The following is a 19,781-nucleotide window of genomic DNA, read 5'->3' on the forward strand; positions in this document are numbered from 1 at the left end:
TATGGGACCACTGTGCATTTCAAGGTTAAAGATGTCTTAACATAGAATGAACCAGGGAGGTAATCTATAAAAGTCGCTTTTCATTTAAATGCGTGTACTTTGTGTGACAATCAGCATCGTAAGGATGCATTATAAAAAAAAACTATTAAACAACAATTAATGTAAAATTAGATATTAATACAGTGATACCTCGCATACGACACTTAATTTATAAGTAATATAAAGACATATGTCCATAAATATAAATGTTTAAGAAAAAATGTTCTGTAGCGTAGAGTATGGTACCTACTGTAACAAAAAAATACACATTTTTATTTAATTTTTTATTCGATTTTTCAAAAAAAAATCTCCCTCCTTTTATTCGCATTAAATGGTGCACAGGGCACCGGGTTAAAGGGTCCATAGGGTTGTGAATAAAAATAACTGGACAAATCATGAGCTGCAAAAAAAATATTTGAAAATCATGTTTTCAGGCGTTTGCCAGTATGTAAAAATAATCCGGGGTTCTGATCTTGCATACATCCAAATTAAACGGTTATGCTATATACCCAAACTTCTATATTCTTCTTCATCTATCTTGAGATGTGAAAAAATGATCTCCTAAGTGGAAAAAACCCAGATTTGTGAACAAGTATTTGGACACTCCCAAATCGTTGTCAAGAATGATTTTTTATTTTTTTTAAATTACCTAACGTCCAAGTGACTCTGAAATCTAGCTACGGCTTATGCAACACCGCTTATCATGTCCCTACTCAGGCTTCAACTTTATAAGTTTCATAGCCTATGCCTACTCGTGAGTGGATTTACTCTTTATGTTTAATGTTACTATAATAATAAAAAATAATAAAACCCTTATCCGCACCCCAATGGTGCATAGGGCACTGTTTCATATAAACGCAGTGTTATCTTGATCGTTTACATATGAAGGAAAGGTGATCAGCCCTCCGCTTCAGGTACCAGTCCAGGGTAATATTAAATAAATATTAGAGTGAAAAAATAACTTATATTTATTTGACCCCCCCTGGGAATCGAACCCGGGACCTCCAGAACGGTAGCCCAGCGTGCTGACCATTACACTACAAAGGCGGATTGTTACTATGGTTTCATGTAATTCATGAGTGAAAATTCTAGCCAAAAACACTCGCTTTCAAGAAAGATAGTTTGCTATGCGAGACATCACTGTATGTGTTAATTTATTGCCCATGGTATTTCTAGGTCTTTCCTTTGGTTATGAGTTCCCATATGTTCATGTTGTCGATGGCTTTTTGTATCTCGGCTTTGATCTGCGTCTCCATAAGGGGAATGGCTATGTTCTTAATGTGACCAGAGACCCAGGTGGATATGGTGGAAACAAGCCAGTTCAATGGACCAAGTCCTGTTATGTGGATATCAACATCGCTGTAAAGATATTATAAAAATGTAAGAAAATACAGCAGGACCTCTATAAATTGTTAGGTTATATATAAAAAATTAATCAAGGTTTATTGGATTAAATTTTACGTTTATTTTTGTACATATATCGCTCACTCCTTTCAAGAACGTCATAAATCAAAAATTGACAATTTTCAGTTGTGCATGTTTTCGGAATGCCCAGAAAATGTACTGTATCTCACCAAAAGAGGCATATTTTTAACTCAATATTTACCCGCTACAAGAAAGAAAATGTTGGTTTTGCATTTTGAAGAAACGGTATTGTTTAATTATTTTTTAAAATATATTACATATTTTTCAAATGGAGAAAAAACCTTCAGGTTTTACTTAAAAAGATCTGTTGCACAGTAAAAAGTTCAAGAAGTGGCTTGATATTTCTTTTTAATACATTGTATTATATTTTAAAACTTTAAAAACGTTCTCCTGAAAAATCAAGTTTTTTTTATTTATGACGTTCTTGAAAGGAGTGAGCGATATGTTAATATGTGACACGTTTCGTCTTATTAGGACATTATCAAACACGAGTGTTTCTTAAAATCTACTGTGACACGTGTTTCGATGCATTCCGCATCATTTTCAAACACCGTCTGCTGAATGCATCGAAACACTTGTCGCAGTAGATTTTAAGAAATAGTGGTATTTAGTAAGTAAAACATTAATTAAAAATGGATAGATTTTACCACAAAGTGACTGCCGAATCAATTAATGAAAATACTAAAATATTACAATTCACCGATATTATCAAAGTTACAGTCATCTTTCTAAAAGCTTTCACATTTTTGTTGAAAAAAATCAGTATGCTGGGTACGGCCATATTAATACCTTCCGGCATTGAAAGGGTTAAAGAAAGTTAATATTTTAGCTGGTCGAGATTTATTTAATGACAATATATTTACCCAAAGTACTCTATTTTGAGGTCATCTATTGTAGCATATGGGGTCCACTTGTTCACCCCTGCAGATATCTTCATATGGATCATATTCTTCCCGATAATGGCTTCCACGCGTCCCGTCGGTCCCATATTCATGAATTTAAGTCGATAGTCGTCAAATCCGATCTAGAAACAATTAAAAAGTAACATCAATAAGCCTTAAACCGTTCCATCATCAGGTTAAGAGTCACTTTAAAATATAAAATATATACTTCCGTGTTTGTGACGGAAACCAAGTTGATAATTGTTGATAGATGGCCAATTGATAGCAATTCTTTGTCTACTATAATATAAACCATTGTTTAGAGAGAATTGCATCATGAAGGTTATTTAATCAGTAATGAAATGGAATATATTATTCCATAGGTATTAGATACAAGAATCTACTCTTGTGCTATGCATTCATTCATTATCTGCGCTGTGGCATGGTTGGGTAGACGCTCGACTGCGAAACTAGCATTGCGGGTTCAATTCCCGCCAATTGCAAAATGAATTCAAGAAAGATTTATTTCCAATTGGTCTGCGTGTTTGTGATGTTTTTTCACATTTGCTTACCCTTTTCCTTACTATCAACCTGCAGACAATCATCTAAAATAGACGCTTTGCGGGTTACTCTTTGCGGGTTAAAATAAAATAAAAATACATGATACACTTTCCTCCATCTGTTTGAGATGGATCTTTTAAGTTTTTGGATATATTGGATAACGAAACAATGACCAGCGTATGATAGGTTATATGGCCTGTATATACCGAGACTTCTATAAGCTGAGATACCGAAACCATTTATTTAGACTAAGGCAAGTAAATACCGTCGTAAGCCCTGTGAATGCTAAGACCAAATTCCCTACTAAGACCAATTAGATTATCCAAACGTTAGTTACAGTAATTGATTATTCGACTTTATATGTATTTTCACACACATACACAGAAGAAAGATTAAGCACAATATTTTATATTAATACTATCATTCTAGTTCTACTTATAATACCCATACTCTTATACCCTTTACTATGACCTAAATTATATTGTATACCCACACACAGGCCATACCTTTGTGGGATCTTTCTTGTATTTATATTATTATTTTATTAATATTTTTTTGTATTTGAATTTATGTCATGTATACAAAAGAATTTAGAATAAAGAAAAAACGGGCACTCACTCGCATTCTAGATAACCCCATGGATACCACAAACGAAGATTTACTGACACCCATTGTCATTGTAACATCCTTTGTTCGGTCTATGGTGGACAGGTCTAAGAGCCAGCCATCGTTGGTTTCAAATTCCCCGTGGACAGTAACTAGACCTATCTGAAAAAAATAATTACTATTACATCATTCACATTTTTCTTCCGACTACTATTCTGTTTTACTATGTGGTAATGAGGATGGAATGACTGTTGTGATTGGTAGCCTGGAGGGGAGGAGAGCGAGAGGAAGATCCCTCGCACGATGAACCAATCAAGTTAACCCTTTCCGGTCCCCCAAAAATAAAAATAAAATCTAGGTACACAGTTATATTCCATTTGTAAAAAATCTTTTGTCCTCTGCTCCACATACTGTTGTAATAGATACGAGTGACAAAAATGTAAGCTTGGAATTTAAATAAATAATACTAATGATGAAAAAAATGTCAAATAACATCCGACATGGGACCTAAGAGCAAAAATTTGATGTCGAATGAGATTCGACATTGGACCAGTAAGGGTTAAGATAGCAGCAGGCACCTCGGTGGTTGGAATGCTACTTGCAGCGCAGTGAAGGGATAACTGGAGAAGCATCACTGCTTCCACAATGGTCACAACCCTCAGATGAGGAATAAGTCAAAATTTTAGAGTTGTTTACTTGGGTCGTTGAAGGACGAAGAGGAGGTAGGAGCTCTTTCTTATGATTTTTATTATTTTTTTTAATTATCAGTCGGAACATGGACAATAGGGAGAGGCTTTAATCATCATCATATTTTTACAACATTTTTAGTGTGTCCAAACACTTGTTCACAAAATCTGGATTATCTCCAACTACAGGAGATATTTTCATATCATTTTTTGACATCCCATCAAAGATGAAGAATACGGAAGTCTAGGCATTTACGGGGCTGACGACCGTCATAGGCTGGTTTAAGTGATCACTTTACACATGTGTAACATTCACCAATTCTACCTACTATTGACAACCACAATACTCAAATTCTTAATGTTACACGTGTGTAAAGTGATCACTTAAACCAGCCTATGACCGTCGTCAGCCCCGTAAATGCCCTGACTTCCATATTCTTCTTCATCTTTGATGAGATGTCAAAAAAAATCTTAATTATGTCATTCTTAATTATGGGTTTATTATAATTGCATTGAAACATATGTCACAATAGATTTTTATAAACAGTGGTAATTACCAAGCGTATTTTAAACTAATAAAATTTACAAATCAGGTCTGATCAATCTGAGAAGGCTTTTGTTTATTTATTGTCAATTTATATTACAAGAAACTTTTAAAGATTTGTAATTTTTTTAAAGATACATATATATCATTAATTGTAAATCATTACTTAAGTAAATTTACCTTTCTGCTAAAGCTAGCATGAAGATCCGGAAGATGTACGACTTCTATACATTTCTGTAGGAAGTTCTTTCTTACTTCCATCAATATCAAATCTACCACCATATTCCCTACGGAGGATGCACTTGCTACTTGGGTGCTAAAAATAAAATTTAAAAAAAATTGTAATATTTTTTTTTTTTAAACCCTTATCCGCACCCCAATGGTGCATAGGGCACTGCGTCATATAAACGCAGTGTTATCTTGATCGTTTACATATGAAGGAAAGGTGATCAGCCCTCCGCTTCAGGTACCAGTCCAGGGTAGTATTGAATAAATATTACAGTGAAAAAATCGCTTATATTTATTTTACCCCCCTTGGGAATCGAACCCGGGACCTCTAGAACGGTAGCCGAGCGTGCTGACCATTACACCACGGAGGCGGACATTATTAATATTATATAAACATAAATTTTTGTGGACAAATAATGAATAAAGAATATTGAAAAAAAAAAAAAAAATATTTTTCTTACCATTCAATTTTCCTCTATTTACTGGAAAGTTAGCATTATAGGATAAAACAGAATTATTTTAGGTGACATAATTAGTGTAATTTTTATCACTCTTAAACATCAGTTATGAATAATAAATATAAAAATATTAAAAGGAAATTTTCCAAAAACATTTTTTTCAGAATTCCTAAGAGCTTTTATAATGTGCCTTAAATATTCACAACATTTGAGTGTGTCCAAATACTTGTTCACGAATTTGGACACACTCATAATGTTATAAATAAATTGGTCAAATATAAGCTGCATTAAAATGTAAAAATCATTGTTTTAGGCGATTCCCGGAATGTAAAAAAAATCAGGTTAGGATCGTGCATACATCCAAATAAAAAAATAGTCTCTGCTGAATAAAAGCTTTTTCAGTCTAACATATATGGCTCTAGTGAACTCACATGTCATGAGATTAATGGTATATGTAGGAGTTCCAAAAAATTGAGTATGAGTGGTTGTCAATCGTGAGTACAATGGTGAATTTTGCATGTGTGTAAAGTGATCACTTTACCAGCCTAATATAGATCATAAGTCCTGAAAATACCCAGGTTTCTTCATCTTCAATATTCTTCTTTTTGAGATACCAAAGGATACATTTATTTATTTTTTGTATTTAATTTCTATATTAAAAGCTCCTGTATAGTCTTAGGTAACCTTACCTGAAAGCTTCAACAAGCTGATGATTTCCGCTCAATATTTCGCTGACTGACGTCGTTTTTTGTAGAACTTCATTCAACTGGGCTATAAGCTCTTGTTGCACCCGATAGAATAACTCATTAGAAAATTTGTGAACTAGAGGCAACTTTTCTGAAAAAAAATTATCAATTAATTATTCGTTGCAAACCATTGTCAGAGGTTAATCTAAAATATGGACCAAAGGCAAAATAAAGGAATGGGTAAATGATCAAGAGTTAATACTATGAAAATAAAAAAAAAGTTTTAATTTTTAATTTTTTTTGTTTATTTTTTTGTGTGTATATAATGTCATAATAGTTACATACAGAGTCCTGGTTCCAACCCTAATGTATAGAAGAGAAGCATGGAGTTATAGAAAGAAGGAAGAAAGTACACTGAATACAGTCAAAATGTGTTCTCTTAAACAAATGTGCGACAAAACATTATATGATAGATGTTCGAATGGTGATAAAAGGAAAGAATGCAAGGCTGTGATAAGCATTATTGATAAAATTAAGAAAGGTATATTGAGATGGTTTGGGAATGTGAATCGAATGAGTGAAGAAAGGAAAAAAAGTAAAACAAATTTATGATGCGAATGTGGTTGGTAATAGAAGTAGAGGAAGACCAGAGAAAACGTGACTAAATGGACGCTTGGGCACTATACGAAATTATACTGTCCGGCACTTCAGTTAGCGTGATAAAACGATGATTGGCTTGTGCTTTTGTCCATCTTTCTTCGGATATGTGCTCTTGATCGGTGCGTGAACACGTTGCGCGTTAATTCGATCACTTTAAACTGTCATAGTTGCTTTTATTTTTCAAAACCGGACTGCCGGATGGTAAAATTCCGTGCAGTGCACAAGCTCCTAATCGATTAAAGAAATGATTTTGAATGGTCATAACATATGTGAACTTACCAACAGAATTTTTACAAATCTCGCTTGTTACATTTTCTTCTCCCCCATTCTTTTTAGGAACATAATGTGACACCTGTGGAATAAATCACACACTTAAATACATTTCTCGATCAGTTTTAAAGAATTTAGGAGCATATTGACCTAGCTGGATCAAACAGGGGGATTGAAATCCCCCAGATATGAATTTTTATTCAATAACTTAAGTATTATAAGAGCTACTTACGCCATAACTTTGGTAAACTTAAAAATAGTACTAAGGAAAATTTAACCTTTTTTATTTTTAAAATTTCATAACGTAAATTTTTTTTTTGATAAAAAGCACTATCAGTCAGTGTTGCAAGATCTATGTACTTAGAAAATATGACAAGACAAATAAGAGACATAAATGAACTATGTGACAAATTTTAATTGATATAAGATATTGAATCCATTGTATCTATTGTATTGTTTTTAGGGATCAACATTATTTATTATTAACTTTACACATTTCACTATCATTTTAAAGACATTTAAACTAAATATGCTATAAATCCTTGTACATAATAAGCAAGGATAATTTTTTTAAGGCAACTTATAAATATATATATTTTTTAATAAAAAAAAAAATATTACTCATATATTGGGGGTGTACTGGCAAAAAATGTCAACTACAAAATATGCAGTTTTGACTTGTTGATGCATATTATAAAGTTCTCAACGTTCTATAAACTGGCAAAATACACTAAGTAGTTTGAAATGTCATATATATGTGGTTTTAAAAGTAAATTCAACTTTAAGTTCAATAGCGAGTATTTGATTCAGGCTACAAGCTTTAAATAACAGAGATTATTCAAATAGTGAATTTAGAGTTAACGTTTTTTGAAAGTATACCCACAATATATTTCAGCACGTACTTTTTTATCTGCTAGCGACACATTATCTTTTTTTATTTTTTTGTTTAAAAGGATAACCTGTAAAGCATCTATTTTAGATGCTTGTCTGCTGCTAGGATTGTAAGGATAGGGTAGGTAAATGTAAAAAATACATCACAAACACCCAGACCAATTGAAAATAAATCTTTCTTGAAATCATTTAGCAATTGGCGAAAATCGAACCGGCGACGCCAGTTTCGCAGTTAAGCGTCTACCCAACTACGCCACGGCGCCTGTCACGGCACTCTAATAAATGTGGTACTACCATAACAAGAGAGCGAGACAAATAAACTCTCAGCTTTCGTTTGATCTAGTGTCCCACTACCTGCGTTCAGTCGCCACATGACGGCGCGTTGGGACGGACGTGGTACCTATGACTCACTTGGCGGCGTAATACGATTTCCATACAAATATAATCTGGGGCCTTTTGGTACCCCCCTTCGGATCACGTATATTTTTGGATGATCAGGATAGGAAAGATTAAACAGACATTTTATTGTGATACTTACACTGAGGACTATTTCATCAAGGTTGATGTCGATATCTGTATTGAGTATGCACAAAGAGTCGTCTCTGATCTGTAGACCTGCAGAACCTTCCAATTTGACACCGGAAAACACAACTCTAAGAAAAAAAATACAGTAATGTGAGGTGACATTGATTGTAATTTTTTGGAAAACTATATTGATCAGTCTCGTGACATAGTACATATCCAGCTCGAAAACCAAAATTATAAATATAAAAAAACGTCATTGTCGATATGTCGAAGGCCACGTTTTTGAGAAGACAAAAAAATCGTCGATATACCGACTCTCAAAAAATTCAGGAAAAAAAAACGATAAAATTCATGATTTTTTTGGCATACTATATTGATCAAACTCGTGACAAAACATATCCAGCTCGACAAAATAATTAAAAAAAAAACGTCATCGTCGATATATCGACGGCTACGTTTTAGGGAAGAAAAAAATCGTCGATTTATCGACTCTCAAAAAATTAAGGAAAAAAAAAACGATAAAATACATGATTTGAAAAAAAAACATACCTCAGTCTTCCATCGGCCGTGACGGGCAGTAGTGTTTGCAGGGAGGGGTAGGCGGCCCTGTATATCCCCTCCACGAGCAGCGCGCCCCCACCCTCGGCCGCCACCCCCGCTCCAGCCCCCACCCACAGCTGCATGCTCCCCAGGGAGAGGTCCAGGCGGGACAGGTGGAAGGAGGAGCATCCGAAGGCCTTCAGCTCAAGAAGAGAACTGAAATATTTGTTTAAAAAAAACCCTTAGACCACGGGACTTGCTACAATGTCTCAATGCACCTTACTCAATAGAACGTAGAATTCAATAAGTGACCGGCTGCGCGAGGGCCACGTGTCTCTCCACGCCCAATATATCGTAGTCGTACAAGAGAAAGTGACTACCAAAACGTAAAATGCTCAGGGGGGGCATAAACACAAATGCAGTTCGGCTATCCAAACTCAAAACACAGTAAGATACATTTTTTTGTAGTACGTTTTTTTTTGCAAAGTAGATTCTACTTGGTCCAAAAATGCAAAAAAAAACGCACTACAAAAAAATGAAAGCTCGGATAAAATGATAGAAAGCTCACATTTGGTTTCCTTCGCCGTCGACGTAGAAGACGTCGCTCAACGATACGGGAAGCTCATCGTCACCGTACGTGCCCGATTTTTGTACTGCAGCATTAGTGAAACCCTGAAAAAAACGTAAAACGATTTTTATCGAGAAATTCATCATTATAATACACGAGGACATAATAAAAATACATGTGGAGCCAATATACACATATATTTTAGAATAAGGTCCTCGCGATATATTGCTTATACCCAAATTGACCAGCTGCCTGACATATAAATTGAATCCAGTCAGGGATCCAAAATTAATAAAATAAAAAAATAAATAAAATGAAACTTTGTTTTAAAATCACTAGAAATATTTTATTATAACATAATTATAATGTCTACCGCTTTCGAAGCTAGCCAGTCTCAGTATCAGTTCAGTCTTGTTGACCTTAATCCCATGTCCAAATAAGAGTAATGGAAATTACGCATCGGGAATATTACATATATATGACTTATGTAGTAGAGGTATGTAATATGTTTAAATAAATAGTTAATAGTTTTGTTTCGGTTTGTGGTCCCGAGGTTAGTGTCACGGACTCTTTAGTCAGAGTTTCTCAGTTCTAACCCACTCTACCATAGTTTGATACTTATATTTAACGTGTCAGGGAGTATGGACGTAAATGAACGTCAGTGCGAATTTTCCTTAAAGGAGTATAGACGTTAATGAACGTCGAAGTCTGTCTGTCAGTTAGTATGATGTGACTTGTATAGCAATGACATCTGTGGATATTTGTGTGTAATTTTGTCATAATTGAAAAATATTTCGAATAGGTGTTTTTTAAAATTATTTTAACATAATTTCTATCTTCATAATACATCGATTTAATGTAAAAAGAACCCACTCCCCAGAGAAAATCGGACATCAATTTTTGTACTCCCGAAAAGGTTAATAATAAGCCGCTTAGGCTCACAGATATAGAATGAAATTGAAGTAGTATTGTAAACAATAAAAACAAAGAGGAAGAAGAATATGGAAGTCTGGGCATTTACGGGGCTATCGACCGTCACGTGTAACATTCACCAATTCTACCCATTATTGAAAACCACACTACTCAAATTGTTGGAAGTTCTATATATATGAACCAATTTAGAAACCTTGTTCTTGAATCACTAGAACTTCACTAGAGACATCTATTGGTGAGATATGTAAAGAAGCTTTTTATTAAGCAGAAACTCTTATATTATTTACACGCGTGTAAAGTGATCACTTAAACCAGCCTATGACGGTCGTCAGCCCCGTAAATGCCCAGACTTCCATATTCTTCTTCATCTTTGATGAGATGTCAAAAAAAATAATATGAAAATAACTCCTGTAATTGGAGATAGTCCAGATTTTGTGAACAAGTATTTGGACACACTCAAAATGTTGTAGATAAAAAGAAAAATATTTCTCTTTTTTTAATATATCCAATTTGGAAGCTACTTGTAGAAATTTCTGCGGAAAATACAATTACAACTTGAAACTAGAGTCAATATTCAAAATTTGCTTTATTGAAAGAGCGTTTCGTTTTTTGTCGCGCACTTTTTATCATTCCATTAACACGTTGTCGGCGGGACACGGCATTTGCCGTTTTTCGCGGACTGTCGGTCAACTGCGGGACACGGCAAATGCCGTTTTTGTCGACTGTCGGTCTTCGGCGGGAAACGGCAATATACGGGTTTGTTATCAGTGTGAAATAAAACGCGTTGAAGGGTAATCTGCTACCTGGGTGCTAGGCTATAGTCTGTTGACGTTATTTGAGATGTCTTGTCCGGATTGGCTAGTGTGTCGCTTGTAAAGGCATCCCCAGAAATCTAGAGTTTTTATGCGATCTCAATCTCAAGTTTAGTTTGAACCATTTCACGTATTGGACTATTTTTCATACCGCTCGCACTGTTTTGTTTACTGTTTGGTATGTTATTATTTAAATATATTAGCATTGTATAGGGAATGATACCTCGGAGGGGAAGACTATTTTTTATAGTTTACAATGCTTCTAAAATTTTGAAATACGGAATACTTAATAAAAATTATGATTATAATTTATTTTTGATGATCAAATGTCATAAATGATTTCTTTGAAAATTTCAATCGAAAATATTATTTGGTTTAGAAATTGTGTCAATTTTAAGAAAGCGATATATTTTTGCACTAATCGCGAAAAACGTCCGCTATAGGCTAGAGTCTACTGTTCGAAGCGCCCGACTAAAATGTGTTAAGACCCACTCTACCACAATTTGATACCTATTTTTAATAACGAGCCGCCTAGGCTCCCAGAAATAGTCGGCTGTCCAAATTTAAAACACAGTAAGGGACATTTTTTGTAGTACGTTTTTTTTTGCATTTATGGACTAAGTAGACTCTACTTAGACCAAAAATGCAAAAAAAAAACGTACTACAAAAAAATGTCCCTTACTGTGTTTTAAATTTGGACAGCCTTAGTATGAAATTGAAGTAACTAACTAACCATCACGCCGCTTCCGCAGGGGTAGGCAGAGAGAATAGAGCGCCACACCACTCTTTCATTGCAAACATTCTTCGCCTCTTCCACGTTTATGCATCTCCTCATACATACCCGCCGATTGTTACGACTCCTAACCTGACCACTTTCAAGTATTTGGCATACCTGATCGTCCCATGTTTTTCTCGGTCTTCCTCTGCTTATTTTCCCACTAACATTCGCCTCATAAATTTAAAAATTTAAAAAAATTTTCATAAATTTTGTAAATAACAATAAAAAACACAAATAATTCCCTTTAAAAAAAATGATTTGATATATCCATTTTGGGAGCTATTTTCCGAAATTTCTGTGGAAAACGCAATTACAACTTGAAACTCGGGTTAGTATTCAAAATATGCTTATTGAAAGAGCGTTTCGTTTTTTGTCGCGCACTTTTTATCATTATATTAAGGAAGGTATGCCCACAAAAGCAATAACCGGCAACACTTCATCTCGAACCCCCTTCGAAGGCGTCGGGAAGGATAAATATCCCTCAAAGTCCTCAAAGAGTTATTTAATTTGGTTTCCCTCGCTTCACCGCAAATTAGGTAAAAATTAAATACTCGAAGAAGCTCCAGCCAATTTTTAGGAGCTTTTTCCCATTGTTTGACTAAACAAACGAGCTTTTGGGTATTTGATCTCTAAAGTATAGGCACCCACTTAGTTATGGAGGCGAGGTCTACGGCGCTCTGAAGCTAATTACTAGGGTTGAATAATTTATCAAGTTGGTCTCTTTCTGCTTAACAGGCAGAGCTGGCCTCGGAAATTGGCAAAATTTAATTATTAATATTATCAGAGATAACACTGCAAAATAATTTGACTAGAAAATCACCTGTTAAAATATTAAAAACTTCATACAAAAAATACGATACAAAACCCGTGTATCCAACCCTTTTTTCATATTTCTAACCATTATCCGCACCCGGTGGTGCATAGGGCACTGCATAATTATGACGCGGTGTCATCCTGAGCTTAAGGTACTAGTCCAGGGTAATATTAAATAAATAAGATGGAATAATCACGTATATTTATATATATATATATATATATATATATATATATATATATATATATATATATATATATATATATATATATATTTATTTATATATATATATATAGATATATATATATATATATATATATATATATATATATATATATATATATATATATATATATATATATATATACATATATATATATATATATATATATATATATATATATATATATATATATATATATATATATATATATATATATATATATATATATATATATATATATATATATATATATATATATATATATATATATATATATAGAGATAGAGCATATGGAGTCCACAAACTGTCTCTAGGCTTTTCTGTCGGCTGCTGGCTCCCTTGCATCCTACCAAGTCAGATCCGCGTGCCGAAGTTCTGAGAAGAACTGCCGACGAATTGGCCCTAATAGATATCCTAATAATAAGGACACCCAGTGCAATCGTCAATTCGCGCGATGATCGCGTATTCGCGTTGTATTAGGACGACGCCTTACGATTGCAGTTCGATTTCGATAATTGCGAATCGCACTTCGGCTGTCTCCTCTCTTTTCGGCTATCAAAGCATGCTTATAATCACGTGACGTGTACAAAGTCAGGTCAATATACCTATCCGGCTGCAATCTTGCCCGCATGGGGCCACACTAATGGTCGGGTAAGACTGGTCAAACCCTTTTGCCCGCAAGAGTCGGCTTTCAATACTCATTAAAACTATTCGCCGCGTGGGATTAATGCCGTCGTTATTCTAGGATAGTGGTGTTTATATTATACACACACTTTGAAAAGGAACTTCAGTATCGACGGAATAGCTACATTATGTGATGGCTACTTTGAACCGAGGCTTTTAACGCATCGGGGTCCATGGTAAAGTTGCGCAATATTAAAGGTGTCTCAAGTTGATATGAAACATCCACAATATATATATAATATATATATATATATATATATATATATATATATATATATATATATATATATATATATATATATATATATATATATATATATATATATATATATATATATATATATATATACATACATACATACATACATACATACATACATACATACATACATACATACATACATACATACATATATATATATATATATATATATATATATATATATATATATATATATATATATATATATATATATATATATATATATATATATATATATATATTATATATATATATATATATATATATATATATATATATATATATATATATATATATATATATATATATATATATATATACATACATACATACATATATATATATATATATATATATATATATATATATATATATATATATATATATATATATTATATATATATATATATATATATATATATATATATATATATATATATATATATATATATATATATATATATATATATATATATATATATATATATATATATATTTATATATATATATATATATATATATATATATATATATATATATATATATATATATATATATATATATATATATATATACATACATACATACATATATATATATATATATATATATATATATATATATATATATATATATATATATATATATATATATATATATATATATATATATATATATATATATATATATATATATATATATATAAATATATATATACTATATATATATATATCTATATATATATATATATATATATATATATATATATATATATATATATATATATATATATATATACATAATATATATAAATATATATATATATATATATATATATATATATATATATATATATATATATATATATATATATATATATATATATATATATATATATACATATATATATATAAATATATATATATATATATAAATATATATATATATATATATATATATATATATATATATATATATATATATATATATATATATATATATATATATATATATATATATATATATATATATATATATATATATATATAGTATATATATATATACATATATAAATATGTAATTTAAAAAAAAAATAATTAATCTGGTTCTTATGAAAACTGACAGAAAAGGGATCACTTCAAGTCGCAAAGACTGAATTTCGGTTAATGAATCATTAAAAAATCGTCTTAGTATGTCTTTAAAGCTATAGCTTAGTATTAGCTTTAAAGCTGCTGAACTGGAAAGTAAATGCAACATAAAAATTTTGAATTATTTGAACCGCACACTGGGAACTTTTAATTTTTTTTACCTATTTTTACCCGGGTCAACCTTTCTGAATTCAATAAAATTATTTGAGACCGCTCAGTTTCACTCAAATCTCGCTTTTTGGCATATTAATATAAATTAATGAAGGCTTAAATGAAAAAACAAAAAAAAAAAGTACTTTTTCACAGATTAAAATTACGTGAGAGCAGTGTTTCACATGTAAAACTGACCCTTGAAATTAGTAAAAAGAGTGTTTTTGAATAAACCACACCCCTAACTGTCGAAGGTCGGTAGGTCTTATTACAATAAATAGTAGGTAAAATCCATCAAAATACGATCCAATCCGAAAAGATTGCAAGAATTCCAAGAGTCGCGGTATTTAAATACATAAAACAATTTTGTAGGGGGTACCTTACACATTTGGCCACCACTGTACATATGAAACAAAGTAGGACGTGTACTCTTTTGCGGTTTTTTGCACAAGCTTATGTGCACTGTGTTCTAACGCAAACACAGCGTTCAAACCACAAACGAACCAAATTATCAGGAAACCGCTAACCAAGCAATTAACAACGATTATTGAGTAATCGAGTGTCCAAATCGACCGTCTAACCAAAATACAATACAACACAAGGATATGAAACTTGTAGCATGTCTAGAGCTGTACGATTCGCGTCCAAGAAAAAATGCAATCGATTGCAAAATGCAAGAGAATGCAAGGCCGAGATAAGCATCATCGAAAATAATTTTTATCGCATTTTTATCGATTGTTGCGCGGTATGATCGATAATCCTGAAATTATCCGGAACATTGGTCTGTATGTTCCCGATAGTTACCTGAGACAGCATCGGCATAGATTGTTTCACATTTCTATACACAGGACCAACCTGCCGATGGTTATGCCTGTAGGAAGAGCTACCGCTATGTTGAACATTATCTCATTGGATATTGATCTGTTCCATGTGTCTGAAGGAGTTTTCCGAAGCGGGATTCTTCTACACCTGTAGCAATAGTTCTTGCATATATTTTATTTTAACGTATACGTCTAAAAAAAAATTAGTTTGTAATGTATATGTTAGTTAAAAATAAATAAATTGAAATTGAAAAATAAGCATCATTATCGACAGGTCTTAAACCAGTATATGACAGGTTAATGTATAAACCCTGTTAATAACCAAACAACCGTATTCTTCTTCATCTATGTATAGATAATAATGTTTTTCATGGTTTCCCAAACTATGGGTCGCGAACCAATTATAATTTAAAACCTAAAATTAAAAAAAATTAAAAGGATATTTTCTGGCGTATCTCATATATGTGATTATAATCCAGGATTCGAACCTCACATACAAATATAAGAGTTTCGTTTCTGCTCAAATAAAAGCTTCTTTCATCTCACCATAGACGTCTCTAGTGAAATTCTAGTGAATTCAAGCACTGCGTTTAGAATTTCAACAATACATGTACTCGTATATAGAAGTTCCGAATATTTGAGTAGCGTGGTTATTAATCATGGGTAGAATTGGTGAATGTTACACGTGTGTTAAGTGATCACTTAAACCCGCCTATGATGGTCGTAAGTCGTAAGCCCCGTAAATGCCCAGACTTCCACATTCTTCTTCATCTACAAAAATCTAAAAAAATATTATATATTTTTTTTTGACATCTCATCAAATATGAAGAAGAACATGGAAGTCTGGGCATTTATAGGGGCTGACGACCGTCATAGATTGTTTTAAGTGATCACTTTACACACGTGTTACATTCACCAATTCTACCCATTATTGACAACCACACTTCTCAAATTCTTGAAAGTTCTACATATATATACATAAGTATATAACTAATTTTGAAACATTATTATTGAATCACTAGAGCTTCACAAGAGACATATATTGGTGATGATGGTCGTCAGCCCCGTAAATGCCCAGACTTCCATATTCTTCTTCATTTTTGAAGAGATGTCAAAAATAATATGAAAATAACTCCTATAATTGGAGATAATCTAGATTTTGTGAACAAGTATTTGGACACACTCAAAATGTTGCAAATATATTTACATCAATAATATTTCTTATAAAAACTTTTAAGAGAAATATTGTTGATATCTGTTTGTCTTTCGATTATTTTATTAAGAAATTTTATAATGATTAAAGAAAACACTTCGTTTTTTACCACTTGAGTTTTATTATAGACTACATGTTTCAGAAGTTAAACTTCCATCATTCAGGTCTGTATAGTAACTAAAATATAAAATATAAAATTGTTCTATAAATAAGGAGAGGGGAAAGTAAGGGGTAAGTAAGTAGTCCCCTCTCCTTATTTATAGAACAATTTTATATTTTATATTTTAGTTACTATACAGACCTGAATGATGGAAATTTAACTTCTGAAACATGTAGTCTATAATAAAACTCAAGTGGTAAAAAACGAAGTGTTTTCTTTAATCATTGTAACATGTCTTACCACAAAGTTAATGCCGAAACCATAAATAAAATAAAGAAATTCTATAATATTATATAGTTATACTTATGTAGGTACATGACAGTTTTTTTTTTATTAATATGTATTAGGTACCTTTAAGTGAAAACTTGGACTTGGAATTTTTATTTTATTCATTTTTATATTATTTTGTTCGTTTTTGTAAATATTCTGTTAGTTTTCCGATACTTAAATAACAATATAATATTCTTCTTTATTTATTTTAATTTTTTGGGTGAGTAATAAGTTTATCCACAATCCAAAACAATTTTCATTATAAACGAAATATTTTCCCGCCATATTATTTGACCTAAATTCCGTTTCCGGGTGAACCGATGGCCAAGGGTGGATTAATTAAGGGTTGATGTATATTGCTCGTCAATCGATAAATCAAAATACAACGGAACGACAGAATAATCCGCAGAATTTTCGTGTCAACCTTTTAACATGATAACGCGTCTCCTTTGCGACGCGCGAAATACACTAGCGACCATATTAAAGGAAACTAATAATAATAAAATAAAACCCTTATCCGCACCCCAATGGTGCATAGGGCACTGCGTCATATAAACGCAGTGTTATCTTGATCGTTTACACATGAAGGAAAGGTGATCAGCCCTCCGCTTCAGGTACCAGTCCAGGGTAATATTGAATAAATATGACAGTGAAAAAGTCACTTATATTTATTTTACCCCCCTTGGGAATCGAACCCGGGACCTCCAGAACGGTAGCCGAGCGTGCTGACCATTACACTACGGAGGCGGACAAAACTAATAGCAGATTTAACTAATAGCAAAAGGAAACTAATCGCAGATTTATTTTATTTTATTATTATTTACATACTCAGCCCGTGGTGTAATTTTCAGCACGGTGTTTACCATGCTGGAGGTCCCGGGTTCAATTTCCAGGGGGGTTAAATAAATATAAGGGACTACATTGGCTACTGTTGTCTCCCATAAATTATTGCTGCACATGTTAAAAATGTCACTTAGAATTGTATAGCTACATAAGGGCCGTAGTCCATTTGATCTTCACATTCGTTTGATAATGCCCTAACAAGGCGAAACAATTGTCACAATATTAATTTTTTATGTGTTTTTGTTAATAATATACAACTTAGTAGACTCAAAAATCTGTGTTTGATTTAAAATTAATACATAAATTAAAATGGAGTTCTACAAATTAAACGCCCAATCAATAAATATAAGGGTCTTTTTCACCTCATATTTATTCAATATTACCCTGGATTGGTACCTGAAGCAAAGGGCTGATCAATCTTCCTTTATGTGTTAACGATCAAGACAACACTGCGTTTATATGATGCAGGGGATGAGGGTTTAAAGAAGAAGATTTTTATTTACTTGGCAGTCAGCCCAGTGAAAGGATGTTTCTGCCAGTGTCAAGTCTTATTTTTATTTACACACAAAATAATAATAATAATAATAATAATAAAACAGTTTATAAAAATGTCATAGTTTAAGTGCGTTTAGTTTTATCATTTTAGAAATTATGCCCGCAATTCTAAAATAAGATTCAGAATACTTTCCTTGAGTATGGACGTAAATGAACGTCGGAGCGAATTTTCCTCAAAGGATTATCGACGTTAATGAACGTCAACGTCAGTGGTTATGATGTAACTTGTATAGCAATGACATCTGTGGATATTTGTTTGTAATTTTGTCATTAAATAAAACCTAGAGATAGAATTCCATTTTTATTTTTATTTCTATTCTTTTTTGACATCTCATCAAAGATCATAAACTCCCCTTTTTCCTTTGCCTTCATTTGTAATTTATATTTTTTTAAATATTCAAATATAATCTACCCCCTGAATCAAAACAGCTATATAAGGTATCAAATGTTTTAACCAATCACTAGTCTTCGACCGTCATAGGCTGGTTTACGTGTAACATTCACCAATTCTACCCATTATTGACAACCACATTACTCAAATTCTTGG

General features: G+C 32.2%; 1 protein-coding gene across 1 annotated transcript in view; it reads right to left on the minus strand.

Moving 5' to 3' along the window:
* Window positions 1-342: 342 nt before the first annotated feature.
* LOC148306346 (uncharacterized) overlaps window positions 343-19,781 on the minus strand; it is a 33,848-nt gene continuing 14,409 nt past the window's right edge. Inside the window, exons 2-10 of the mRNA XM_088265298.1 lie at window positions 9,569-9,672; window positions 9,010-9,216; window positions 8,474-8,588; window positions 7,054-7,126; window positions 6,118-6,265; window positions 4,923-5,058; window positions 3,525-3,674; window positions 2,328-2,488; window positions 343-1,398 (exon numbers count right to left, since the gene is read on the minus strand). Coding sequence (XP_088121424.1) covers window positions 1,212-1,398; window positions 2,328-2,488; window positions 3,525-3,674; window positions 4,923-5,058; window positions 6,118-6,265; window positions 7,054-7,126; window positions 8,474-8,588; window positions 9,010-9,216; window positions 9,569-9,672 — 1,281 coding nt within the window. The 3' untranslated portion in view covers window positions 343-1,211. The remainder of the gene's footprint in view (window positions 1,399-2,327; window positions 2,489-3,524; window positions 3,675-4,922; window positions 5,059-6,117; window positions 6,266-7,053; window positions 7,127-8,473; window positions 8,589-9,009; window positions 9,217-9,568; window positions 9,673-19,781) is intronic.

Source organism: Brachycentrus maculatus, unplaced genomic scaffold (assembly GCF_059751285.1).
Source record: "Brachycentrus maculatus isolate JH-2025_06_01 unplaced genomic scaffold, ASM5975128v1 h1tg000244l, whole genome shotgun sequence".
NCBI classification, from domain to species: Eukaryota; Metazoa; Arthropoda; class Insecta; order Trichoptera; family Brachycentridae; genus Brachycentrus; species Brachycentrus maculatus.